The sequence below is a fragment of the Haemaphysalis longicornis genome, unplaced genomic scaffold, assembly GCF_048455015.1.
Source record: "Haemaphysalis longicornis isolate Haplotype H1 unplaced genomic scaffold, Haemaphysalis longicornis Haplotype H1 scaffold_1, whole genome shotgun sequence".
In the NCBI taxonomy this organism is placed as follows: Eukaryota; Metazoa; Arthropoda; class Arachnida; order Ixodida; family Ixodidae; genus Haemaphysalis; species Haemaphysalis longicornis.
In genome coordinates this window covers 353,969,242-353,982,745 of record NW_027526203.1, presented here as the reverse complement: position 1 = coordinate 353,982,745, position 13,504 = coordinate 353,969,242, and the positions used below count along the sequence as shown (strand labels likewise).

Below are 13,504 nucleotides of genomic sequence, written 5' to 3'. Positions count from 1 at the left end.
CGATGCCACTGTACTGAGGCTGTTGTAAATCCAAAAAATGTCCATGATACGATGCAGCAGCAGGTACAAGCATACGGGGTTTATGTTTTATTACATCCAGTTGATGGCATCAGCTAAATTAATTATGATACTAGCACAAGCTGTGTCGTCAGGTTCTCGTTTCACAACACAAGCAGCCCGTTCTCTCGTCTTGATGGCTGTACTAAAGAGAAATGCTCAAGCTTATCGACAACTTGAACTGCCTGTCCCCCCCGCCTTTTTTTTTTTTTTTCAGCGTCTGCCAAGAGCTCAGCGTCGCTTTTCTGATGGAGGCAAAAAGCAAAAACGCCCGTGTGTACGAGATTTTGGCGCACGATAAAGATCCCCAGGTGGTCAAAATTAATCCCGAGCCCTCCACTACGGCACGCCTCATCGCCTGCGTTGCGTCGGCACGTTGAACCTCACAATCAATCAATCAAGAGCTCAGCGTGCATCAAGAACAAGGGGGCTGTTACATTTATCCTCCATCAAAATACAGCCTCCATGGCCAAGAGCTGAGCTTGCGACCTAGCGCATAGCAGCCCGGTGTCACTAAGCCGTTGCAGCAGGTATTGCCCAAAAAGCAGGTCCAATTTTTCAGTTACAGCTTACAGTGAATGTACAAACAAATTTCGTATTTTTAACTGTAAGGTATTTTAAATAAATAATTTAAAAAACAAAGAAAAATAGTATTTTGCATTCTTGTCTTTAAGCAAATGTACTTTCACACACAGTGCACAGTAAAAGTTCAGGAAGCCGCAAGGCAAGTACAAGTGCTAACTATACGCATATTCACATTCAAGGATTTACTGCATTTTATGCCAAGCTGAAAGCACCCTGAGACTCATGCTGGTCTCTTTTATTCATCACACTATTGGATCATCCCAACTTTTGTTTTCCCGCCCAGAGGTCATTCCTGCTTTCATGTAATATTTTGGATCATTAAACTAGAACAGCCTGCAACTGCAACAAGGCAAGAGCCAAGTGTCAAAGAACAAAACTGAGAACACATTGCATTTCTGCCAAGGCTACAAAAAATTGATAACAGTTCATAAACATGTGAGTCTACTCTGAACACAAAAAGAACAGTGTCCTCATTAGAACTAAGCAGAAGTGAGAGCAGCAATAGCTGTAAATTCAAAAATATAAAGCTGTTTGTTGTAGGAATCATATGTTGACTAATATGACCTATAACTTTGGTTGTCATCAAGAACCCTTGGACTTTGCTTTCAACAAGTTATTGTAGCTTTATGCAGCTTCTTTTTTATTGTCATTACTAAGTTGTGAATGCAATTTTTAGGCTCCAAAACACGGTAAACTCTTATGTGCACAAGCCTTTCCGAACATACAAGGTAGTTACGGCTCATTCGTATTTTACAATATTTTACGGTTCATTCGTATTTTAGTAGGCAAGACTGTGTCCCTGAGCCACGTCATCCCATCATTCACTGAGGCAGTGCATGCCGTTACATGCCCACCCTGGAGGATTGACCCATCACACACCGAGGCATCATCGCGTGCCGATGGACAGCTGCCACCAGACTTTCGGGAAGAAGACAGGCTGCAACCGCACTAGGCAATGAATTGCAAAGGCTTTGGAGGCAAGACGCTGACATGTTAGAACAGGAAGCAGATGCTCACAGCCAGTCAAGACAAGCCAAATGCTCTCAGGATATAAGCACAGCAATCAAGGCCTTTCAGAAGCAGTTCTGGCACAAATGATTTCAATATTCCCACTCTGTACGTGACTGCACCCGACTCCATAATGATTTGAAACCACCGCACGTGTGCCTGCACCTGTGTTGGAGACAGCGTTTCACAAAGCAGATCTAAGCACATTTCACATGTGTGGTATGTGCTCACATTTGTTACAGAACAGCAAGGTGCCACCCTTTTCAGGGTTGAATGGATACAGATATGTGGCAAAACTGCTGTGAAACCTGGTGAGCCCGATGTCACCATGCATTGGGTTCACACAAGTACACCGCCTGGCGTACGAGTTTAAAGGGGCAAGAAGGGCAGCAAACATACAAATGGATTTGAATACAACGGCGACGTCCCTTATTAACAACATCAACCATGTCCACACCATTTAGTGCAGTTCAAAACGTAGATGCCGAAAGATGGGAAACAGGAGCTCACCTACGTATCAAGCGATGTGAAGAAAAGCAACCTCACCACCTGGTGGCATGTTCTTCTAAACAGCTACCACACTGAACACTGTGCCGCTACTGCAAGATCACTGTGGATGAGTGCGAGATCTCTATAGTTCATTTCAGAAGCTGCGTGCAGCACTGTGGAGGCTACATCACTGAGGGTGTTTTAACTCACCGTGATGGAAAGCGACACTAGGCACTGGGGCCTTGCGGTTCTACCTGCTGAGAGGGTAGACGAAAATGTCTTTTCAAGGCACCCTTCACGGTGTGTTAGGGGTGCTCAGTGGGCAGATTGTTGACAACAATGTAGCCTCTACAGTGCTGCACACTGCTTCTGAAATGCACTATAACACCTCCACCCACTGCTCAGACCTAGTGGTGCAAACCGCCCTGGTCAGCCGAGAACCCGGCACAAGCTGGGGACCGCAATAGCCCCTTAGACCACAGAACGCTAAATAAAGTTTCTTTTTCAGATATGCAATTTGTTTGACGATTTATGCCGACCACTACTGCAGTGTCACAGTATTACAATGTCATCGCAGCATCAGCACAGCAGCGCTTTTCATTTTTCTCGTTGTCAGTAGAGTTTGCGCGCGTGGTATGCACTTCCTGGGACTCCTCGATTTATAATCTCGGACACACCGCGGAAAGTCCGCGGGTAGTGCAAGGAGTCCCCGGAGCCATAGGGATACATGGAAAAATCGAATGCTGGACTGTTTCTCAAGAGTCCGCGGTAAGTCCGGGACTGTTAATCGAAGGGCCCTACACGGCTTGAGATGAGATATGACCAGATTTTACGCCTGCACATCAACTAGGATGTTGACAATATTAGTTCTCTTGCCCTTTTCATACCTGCACACATAAGAAAGAGAGCATTCAAAAACTGGAGTACACGTGACAGTTCATGACACGTTGAGGCTTAAATGCGCCAAACATAATTATGCGATATGTATGATTTTGTGCTAGTTTGTCGAGTATTTCTCACCCGTTAACATAAATGATTTCAACTAAGAGCAATTACAACAGAAGTGCCCATCCGTGTCGCAACCACATCAGTCTCACCGCACCGGTACGTTGGGAATTCTTACCACACATCTGACTTCAGCGCATCCACGTGAACGTGAAGCTTCCCTGGGGTTGGCAAATTATTCCCCACCGACTCCTTGCGCGCGTTAGAATTCATTAGAAGAAAAAAATCGTCCCGCTACCATAAGTTTGATAACACACTACCATTGAGCGCCGCGCGGGCAGACGTTTCTTTTCAAGTTTGTGGCATGTGCCATTGGTTGCAACATTTCATGACGTCATTGTCATATAACTTTTTCATTGGTTATCACGTGTCAAACGTCACTATCACATGACTGTCAATTTTTGTTCTTACTACTCTCGATTCCATACACATTTGTTGTGCGAGAGCCAGCTTGATTCGAGAGTATAGCGTATTGTTAGTCTGCGAGATGAAAGTTAAAAATGGGCTATTTTGATATGCAGTTTGAGTATCCGTGTGTTATTTTATGACATGAGGGCTCTGCATTAATGAGTGCAAGGGCCCGGGCCTTGTCTCTTCACGATTGCGAGACCCAGGCTCCTGTACCGTGTAAACATGAGACAACTTTTCGTGGGTCTTCTGCTTGCAGGTGAGTCAGAGGTTTGGCGTAGGCTTAATATTTTGTGTTTCTTGTTTGTTGTGTACGCTGTGGAGGTTTACTTAACAAAACGTGCTGTCCGGCGCATTATTATTCTTCTATCAACGTGATGCAGAACTCTAATCAGTAGGTTGAACTTGCCAGCTTCAGTGATCGCCATTGATCAGCAGCATCAGCGTTACAGCTGTTGAACGGGCTTCGTCGTGGGAACTTGTGAAGGCCAAATGAATTGATTCCGCTTGTATCTTGGCGTTGCTTATGTTCGTGTTTTCTTTGTTGGTGACAAAACTTGCAGCGTCAAAAGGTTAGAAATTCGCATTGAGGCAGATAGTGCACATTGTTCGCTCGCTAAGTGATCAGTGTTTACCCGCGCTTGTAACAGTTTCGGGCCAACTCTTTCCAGCGGTCGTTTGCTCTGGGACGACGTCTATTCGGGGCCTGCTGCAGTCGAGCGGAGGAACAGATTTAGGTAATGCCATGATCTATTTTCCCCCAAGTGCCGCGAGCTTTTCTGGCCGTTTAGTTGACTCTACGAGCGACGCATCGCGCAAGGGATGCGAACTGCAGTATATAACTTTTGTTGCGCAATTGTGACCGGCATACCGCCTGTTGTTTGTGTAGCTCTGCTGTTGTGCCTGTTTGTTTCCTGTTCTGCGCGAAACAGTGGCGTGGAACTTGAAATTAAAGCACCCGGAGCAACGCATCTGCATAGCATGTGGGCATTGTAATACATTGTAAAATAAGCAATAATTCAAGTGAGGCCAGCTTTTAAAAACATCGCAGGCTCTGGCGGACTGGCCATAGTTCATTTCTTCAGTTGGTACGCCTTTGTTCTGTACGAGCAACCAGTGGATGCGTAAACAGGGTATATTCATCAAATTTAAGGTGGTGTTCACAAAGCTTTAGTGTGGAACAAATAAGCTGTCCTTTATCCTCCTGTTCATTGGCTCTGTTATAGTTTTGAGGACCCTTTGACTTGAGGGGCCTGCTTTGCCAGTAGTGTGCATGCCAACCACCTCTTCCATGGTACACAGTGCTGTGGGTCTGCAAACGCATTATCCAAGAGATTGCCATTCAGAAGAAAAAAGGCTTATGAGCAAGCCAAATATCAATTCACTTCCCTGATAGCTGAGTTCTTATAATTACTACACAGGTGGAAAGCAAACTTAGGTTGGCCCAAAGGGCCATGGAACGAAGATTGGTAGGAGTAACACTTAGGGACAGGAAGCGAGCTTCCTGGATCAGGGAACAAGCTCAAGTCGATAATATCATAGCTGAAATAAAGGAAGGAAAAAAGGTAAAAGAAAGGCAGGAATGTTAACCCGGATATGGCCTAGCTTGCTATCCTACATGTGGGGAAGGGGAGCAAAAAGGAGAAAAAAGAGCAAAACAATAGCTGAAATAAAGAACTGGACTTGGGCTGGCCTTGTAGTTACACGAAATGACAACCAATAGACCACTAGGGTAACACAATGGATACCGAGAGATGGGTCTAGAAGAATGGGACGGTTAGTAACTCGATGAATGGACAAAATAAGGAAATTCGGAGAAAAAGAATGGACTCGGGCAGCGCAGGACCGGAGGGGCTGCTAATGATGGAGATGATAATGATGACAGCAAAGTAAAGATCTTAAACAAAAGGGGTGTCTGTAGATACATTTGTTTTCTTTCTCTCTTCTTTCTGTCCTTCATTTTCTTTTCACTTTTGTTTTCATCTGGCCATAGGTTGTCTTGGTGCATGTGCAAAGTCTTGCCTTTCGCTTGCCCACATAACTTCCCAAACAGAGAAGGAGGCAGTTTTTTGCAGGTGCTGGGTGTTATTCTTTGTGTCCCTAGTCTGTGTCTGTTTTATGCTGCAGGAAACGTGTTCTGCATCTTGCTAGAACCTTATAGAGCAGACTTTAGATTATTTGCAAGTGGTGCCTAAGAAGGAGGAAAGGGTAAATGCTGAGGATTTGAATAGTGTCAGCAGAACCAACAGTTGGGATTGCTGTTTTTTGCACATCATTAAACGGCGCTTGAGGACAAGGGCAATAGAAGAGGGGACAAGCGCCGTTGTGTGTCTCCTCTTCTATCGTCCTTGTCCTCAAGTGCTGTTAAACGATAAACATTGTTCCAGAACTGCTCATTAAAAGATGACCTAGGAGAGAGAAATGGAATGAATCTACCCTGATGAGTGTTCTAGAAAATATTCTATTGTAAATAAGTGACAAAAGAGCATGTAACATAACAATATAAAATATATATTTTATGCATTACATAGTCTCTGGCCGGAGGTATCAAATGGGAAACTAGAGATGCACTGGTGGCACATGATTACTGTTACACACCTCTAAGAAAGGAAATTATGTGAAAAGTTTTACTGAGGCATAAATTTTTATCACACCTGTTGGTGCTTTGTATACTCTTTTCTTGGTATATCTGTGTACAGCACCATTTTACTCTTCCTTTACGCTTTGGTTAATAGCAAGGTTTTCTGGAGAGCTTTCCCACTGCCAACCTTAGCTGCAAGCTCCGGTGTTTTCCTCATGACAGTGTGCACTGTGTGACAATGGGGTGTAAGTTTTGAGCACTTTTGGTGAAATTTTTCCTGTTTCTGTATTTAACTCAACGTATTGTTGTCCACTGGCAAGGTTTTTTGTCGATATATATGTTGCATGCTGTAGTTCTGTGTGATAGCCTGAGCTTGAACATACTGATGGTTATTCAGTTTCATTTCTTTTTATTACTTTCGATGGTGTTAGAATACAATCAGGTGAATATACAGACAAGGGTCCCAAACTCAAGTTTGCAACAGAGCCTTTGATTATTTATTACAAAAGACAAAAATGCAGCAAACGCAGCAAAAACCAAACCATTTGGCGAGAATATGTGTGGTCATGTGCAGTGATAATTCAAGTACGGGTATTCATTGTGAGCCGATATGACCAGGGGCTAAGAGCTGCACTGATGAGTGCGTTTCGGCCTTGTGCTTGAACTGCTCATTTTTGAGGAAACAGAAGTGAGCTTGTCGAAGTTTCATGTGAGCCTGCATTGTGTAGTATAGCCCGTGTAATCCACAATGTAACTCTTTAGCATCTGTTTAGTTCATCTGTATTCGGCAGCAGAAGATAAAATACCAAGTACCATTCATAGCCACTGCAGCAACTACTGCAGTGATTTCACATGCTTTATCGCACCTTAAAAATAATAATTTTCACCCATTGCATGATTAATATTGGGTTCTTGTTTAGTCGCGCACAGGTCATGGGCGCCGAAATGCTAACAATCCGCTAAATCTAGCCCCTTGGGCTTACATGTGTGTTGTCATAGCTGACATCAACAAATCAGCGGGGAGAATTGTGCGAGAAAGCGGAACTTTCAAATGCACTTTTCTTTTAAAAAATACGTGTAAATTGGACGGGAAAGAGCGAAATTCCGCACCCAAATTTTATATGGAAAAGCCCAGATAGTAGACAATACTCTATTGAGTTAATGAGACAATGTTAACGGCACGCTTCAATGTCTTTTTAAAGAGAGAGACGCGTAGCTGGTACCTGTAGCTCCTAAAAAGTCAGCTGATTAAACATCAACTTCTGTGCTTTCTTTTTTTGTCCTCCAAGCAACCCTTACCGTGAAGAACAGTGTCAGTGTGCAGAGAACCTGCCTAGATAGACACTTAAAGTTATAAAACTAGCAGAATAAAGGGCTAAACAGGTCACAGACTGCAGGACCGATTTGCCATTTCCGATGCTGCAAAGTGGCAACCTTTCACAGGCTCTGGTGCCCCTTGAGCCCCAGCGTCCCTTTACGGAGAAGCGCACCACTGTTGTTGCCCCTGTGCCACGCAGGGTCATCATGCCAACGGCAGCGGCCACTGGCCCCTCGGGGTAAGATCAGCAGCCCAGGGTATCCAAGCTCCTACCCCAACCACACGTCTTGCAGCTGGTTCATCATTGGCCGTCGCAACCAGGTTATCACCATCAGGTAAGCTGGAAATGGCACACTGCTGAGCACTGTCCTGTTTCTTACACGAAGAGCTGCACGACACCAAGGTTGGTGGGTACCTTGCAACGTAGCCCTCTGTCTGCATTTTTCATAGGCATCCTGAGTGCTTGTACTTAGGATTTAGTTATATATGGCTTGGAGATGGGCTAGTTGATTAACTCATTGGTTAAAATTTGCCTAACTGGGATGACGCTTAGCCGGAGAGAATGCACAAATGGGGTGATGCGATTACTACTTATTTTGAGTGGAGGTAGAGTGTTCAAGTTGCAGCTTGAAGACAGGAAATGCTTGTAAAATAAATTTACTGTTGTCAGTGCCTTTGTAGTGGTACTGTATAGTTTAAAGTTTAACTCGTGGGATCTTTTTGTTTGAATAAGTTTTTGAATAATGGAGTCTAAATCTATGGGCTTGCCATGGAGTATGATGCTATCTCAGTTCGAATGTGAATGTGGTTGTTCAGATACAGCTTATATAAGCTACTTGTGTGTGTGATCTGTTAAACGCTACATCACTGACGTACAGGTGAGTTATCACACGAAATTGACGAGGGGAATAGCGCAAAAAAAATGTACCTTTGAAAATACTTTGGGGGGGGGAGGGGGGGGGGGGGGGCAAAATGTGCCTAAAATGGCCAAGAAAATTTACTGAACTTTATCGTGACAAAGTAGTAAGACAACATTCATAACTCTCTTCAGTGTGCTTTCAAAGCATAACTGTTGTGAGCTTTGGTATACCATATTGCTAATTCTTTTCTGTATCATGGAAATAGCCACTATTGACCAAGAGGTAAAACTCTCTAAGTAACTTAGGAGAAGCTTGTGGTTTCTAACGTGGTTGTTGCACTTCAATTTTCGCTTTCCAGCTTTGATGACTTGGACCTTGGTGGGCTAGAAGAGTGCGAGAAGAGCCCCTGCTGTGAGGGCACCTGGATCAAGATGGGCCCAACACCAAGTGGTGGTGAGCGGGTTCACTGTGGCCGCAAGGTCCCTGAGCCCTTCCTGTCACGAAGCAGCAAGGTGTGGATCAAGTTCCACAGCTCCCCTACCCAGGTGCCCCACGGCCGAGGCTTCCAGCTTTCCTACACTGTAGGTGAGAACCTTTGCTACAAGTCTTCTCATCGGTTGCCCCCGGCTGGCAGCGCATTCTGGAACGTGACCTCATCCTTGTTTGCAGCCTATCGAACACACAGGCACACGCGTACACGAAAAAAGGGCAAAGAAAGGCAGCTTCTGCAGAACTGGGGAGGTGTTGAGCGGATTGTCATACCGTTCCCTCATGAGGATCCCAGCCCTCACCAGGGACTGTCATTTAGTCGTGAGGGCAGTAAGAAGCGGGGTTGTGGCATGAACTTCATGCCACAACCCCACTCATAGGTTTCCTGAATTTCCTCTCAAGTGGCATAAAACTGTGTAGAATGAGAACTGACAGAGTCCTTACTGCAACCCTTCACTCCCTCTTCACATTCTGTCCTTGCCCAGTCGTTTCCGTCACCTTCCTCGGCACTCTGGCCACTTTCGCCGAGGCATCACATACAGATGGCTCTGCGTAAGGGACCAGACAGAGACAGATGCACCACACAACGACTGAAGTAGGCCAGGTGTGCTACTCGCATAATGGTGATATATACATACATTACTTGACCGGGTCATTGCTGCCTCTGCATATTTAATAGTACCCAGTACCACATCCAGCATTCTTTAGCATGATGCCAGCATCTACAGCACAGTGACGTTCAACACAAACACTTGTAATTCCTCCAAACTATAACTTCCATTCATCAGCCATGAGTGGCTCTATCAATAGTGCTCCCGTTTACAATGCATTAGGCATGGGTTGGATTCCCACCAGTAACTGTGTTGAAATTTCTTTTTTCTGAATGTTAAATTTCTTAAAAGGCTAGAGTCTGCTATACTGCAAAGTCGGTGAAGTTTGCCAGGAATGCTAATTGCTTTAATATACTTCCAAAGGCTGTGAGCTAAGTTTTTATGGCTTGCTTTTCTTGTGCAACTTCTATCAACTAGCCTTTGATATGGTACATGTTTTTGTGTTACGAAATAAGTACCTATGTATCGTAGCTACGTATTGCATGTTAGTGTTACAGTCGAACCCCGCTACAACGAACGCCGCTTCAACGAAATTTCCGCTTCAACGAAATATTTCCAATTCCCCGTCAGCCAGCCATAGAAGTCCATGCAACAAAGTCCTCGCCACAACGAACCATTTGTCAGGCTTGCTTTCGCTTCAACGAAATTTTCGATGATTTGGGCTGGGTTTGAACAATTATTTTACAATAAAATAAGCATAGCGCCAGCTATCTGTAACTTTTTATACATTCAGGACGCTTAGTTTCACCGAAAACATGCGCAATGCGACCACACCGCCACAAAAAAAAAAAAAAAAAAAAAAAAAGAACCTCATAGGCGGACGCCATTGTTTGATGGTGATAACGATGTGGCTGGCCGTCTTTACATGAGGCGCAGCCATGAGGCGCAGGCCCGGTTCGCCAAGCCGGAGCTACAGCCAATCCGTATCCAGTTGAAATCGCACAAATGTGCTCCGCTGCTGGCGCGGCGCTGTCATGTATGCGTTGTGAGCAGCTGTCCTTGCCGTTTTCCTTCTACCATTCTTAATAGCCAAGAGCAAAAATCATGTTTGCGTGTTTGGTCTTGAAGCCAAGTCATCCTATCTTAGTCATGAGCGCGCAGTTGTGTTAAATGCAAGCGCGCGCGTCTAACCTGCCAAGGTCAGTAGCTGTCGCGCCGTGTCAGATGATAAGATAACGGCACTGCTCCTGCTACAAGTGAGAGGGGGGCTTCCGACGGCCTAGCAGCTATCTGCAAGTAATCAGCTCGGTGGACACGCCTTGTTGTACAGCAATACGTTTTGCGCCTGCTCGCGTGCAGTGAAAGAACAGATAACCATTGGTATGTGTGTTATCCGAATAAACATGACGTTATTGCGCGTAACTCCTTTTTCTAAACATTGTATTATGCTGCCAATGATGCGGAAGCATACGGGGCTATTTTTCTGGCCTTTCCGTGGTGTGTTGCGGCAGATTGCGCCTCAACGAATTTTCGCTTCAACGAAATTTTTCGCACGTCCCGTCAATTTCGTTGTAGCGGGATTCGACTGTATCTGCTAAATATCCGCGTGCGTTTCCTAGATATATTGAAACGGGTTGCATCCCGAATGTCCCCTAATCAAGATGGTCCGCTTGGTCTGAAGAAAAGAGGAAGAAGAAGCAGTTTCAGTTGTGCCGCGTCGTGCTGTCACGGTGTTTCTTCTGCTTTTGAAGGGACATTGAAGTGAATTTGCCAAACTTCTGTTTTTGTTTGCATTGCATAGACCGGCTCAAGTGAGCACACTTTTCATCATTTATCCGATTGATAAAGCGGTGTTTAATTTATACAGCCTGAAAGAAAAAATAATACCATGCGACATTTGCAGCGCCTGCAACAACTGATATCAGTGACACGCATACGAAATGCGATGTTAATTGGATGATGTCCCAGATTACAATTCAAGCAAGTTTTGATTTCGGTTCTGTGAAGCAACATGTTTGGCATCCGATGTTATCATTGGCTGGGCATTCTCGATATCTCGGTAATTGGCATACCGCGCTTCTGCCATGTTGTGGGCTTTAAATGCGTCATATAAGCCTGGCAGCACAGCTTGGAATCGTAACGATCACTAGCCGAGGCATACGCAGTGGACCAACGCCCTCTGCATCACCGGAGACGCTCATATGCGATGTGCTTTGCCTCCACCTTTAGAGCTTGCCTGTATCGTAAGAGGCGTGTTCGCACCAGGCCAAGGGTCAACTTATTTGAAACTGTGTCCGCAAGCAGTCGGTGCTTATGGCAACACCACGCCAATGAGAACTTGCCAGCGCGTCAGGGTCAGTCTGCACGCGTTCTGCCAACTCGCTCGTGGAACAGTGAACGTGGAGCGAAAATGGTGAATTCAGCATAGAAAACATTGCCCGTAAACAAATAAATCAACTTCAAAAAAGAAAACATGCGCTATCGGGGGTTCGAGCCTGCGAATTGCAAAACAATACACCTAGTGCTCCAGATTACTTGACCATAAGCCAGACTGTCGGGAGCAAAAGTATAAAGTATATATTGTGTAGCCCGTTAACATTTTTATTTAGTTTCAGCATTCCAAGCAGCTTCGATGACTATTTATTGAATAACGCACAAGCAGTAAGCGTTCCCCAAATTCCCACAATACTTCATCTCTAGCGACTGTATTCCTTAGGGAGAAAAGCTATCGCAAATGTGTGGTCGTGCTGCTGACCGCTGTGCTAGTTCGCCCAGTGCAAAAAGCGCTTCCCACACCTTGGTTTTACGCTGTAAAATAAAAGATTTGGTTGATTTTAGTTCCTTAGTACCTATATTAACTTCACTGACTCTTGTCCCACCTTTAACTGGCCCTAGATTTTTCTACTAGCATAATGGTCAGCAAAGCGTCACATTACTTGGACTTATACAGTCTACAAACTAAAGGCACATTCTTCTAGGCAGAACTCTTGTCGTGGCTTAGTTTCAACTGAGCGAATGAATTGTGACGACGTGCCGGCGGCCGGCCAGCTAAACGTTGGGCCAACTGATTCTGTCAGAGGGTCGGCGAGCTGTGCAGTAGCGCAGTGAAGCCAAGCCATCTCAATTGAGTGTCATAGGAAATCTGTAAGGAGGATGCAGAGAGGAGGACAGCACTTTCGAATTGATTTTATACTAAACGCAGCAAAAGTGGTCGAAGCATGGCCTAGAGACTCCGGACTACAATTTCAGGGGTGAGACAGCTGCGCATATTGCACAGTTTTGATACAAATTTGTTTTCCTGCACCAGGCTGCTCCAAAAGCTTGAAAATTGCGCCAAATTGCTCCAAACTGCTCCAAAACTGTCTGAGAGCCAAGGATTTTACTGCTCCTGTCAGTTTCAGTTGGGTAAAATGCTTACTGACAGCATAATTTTCCAGCACCCCCAAGGTGAAGCTGTTTGTAAAGGTTTAATTGATTGATCATTCAATAAAAAAAAAACAGCATAAAATTGTCCCCGAGATAGTTTTTTTTTTTTTAAAGTCACAATGTCGGGTTGCACATGTTATATTATGTGAGTTTATGAAGTTTTCCCGTTGAAAACCATTGCAAAGTCCTGTAGAAAAAATACTTACGTGTACTGAGGCGACAAACTACTTGTGCAAGTTGATGAAAAAAATGGCAATTTTCGAAGCCCCGTATCTCCAGAAGGACATTACTGGGCGCTGCCATCGTGGTGTGGTGAAGATGGGAAATCATAGCCGCCGGGCGAAGCAGTGTCTCGTGGTTCAGGCAGAGTGCTCTTCGCCAATTTCTACTGTGGTTTTGGTTATGTGGGTGGCTAGGTTTACATTTAGTCGTTTGATCTGTTACGGGAAGTTGCGCAACTCGGAAAGACGGGAGTTCATTAAAAACAACATGGTCACTAATTCGCCGTGTTTTGGCTTTGAGTGTAAGGCGCGGTGCATGCTTGAAGTGAAATTTCGGACTCATTGCGGGGTTATCAAACACGTGAGTTATTGCTACCTTTGACAGCGAGCATGTGAATGTGTAATAATTTTATTGAATGCACTGCAGTTTTAAGCTATATAAAAATAGTAGTTTGGAACCCCGTGGAAGGGTAAAAGTATTTTCCTCTTGCTTTATCGACTCAGGT

The 13,504-nt window shown here is 44.8% G+C and overlaps 2 protein-coding genes across 2 annotated transcripts in view; one reads left to right on the top strand and one right to left on the bottom strand.

The window, feature by feature from the left end:
- The window catches only part of LOC144154907 (pachytene checkpoint protein 2 homolog), a 33,049-nt gene extending 29,594 nt beyond the window's left edge, over positions 1-3,455 (bottom strand). Inside the window, exon 1 of the mRNA XM_077686023.1 lies at positions 3,263-3,455. Coding sequence (XP_077542149.1) covers positions 3,263-3,357 — 95 coding nt within the window. The 5' untranslated portion in view covers positions 3,358-3,455. The remainder of the gene's footprint in view (positions 1-3,262) is intronic.
- A 114-nt stretch (positions 3,456-3,569) lies between these two features.
- Positions 3,570-13,504, top strand: part of LOC144154906 (uncharacterized) — a 30,237-nt gene continuing 20,302 nt past the window's right edge. Inside the window, exons 1-4 of the mRNA XM_077686022.1 lie at positions 3,570-3,811; positions 4,224-4,289; positions 7,651-7,786; positions 8,670-8,896. Coding sequence (XP_077542148.1) covers positions 3,778-3,811; positions 4,224-4,289; positions 7,651-7,786; positions 8,670-8,896 — 463 coding nt within the window. The 5' untranslated portion in view covers positions 3,570-3,777. The remainder of the gene's footprint in view (positions 3,812-4,223; positions 4,290-7,650; positions 7,787-8,669; positions 8,897-13,504) is intronic.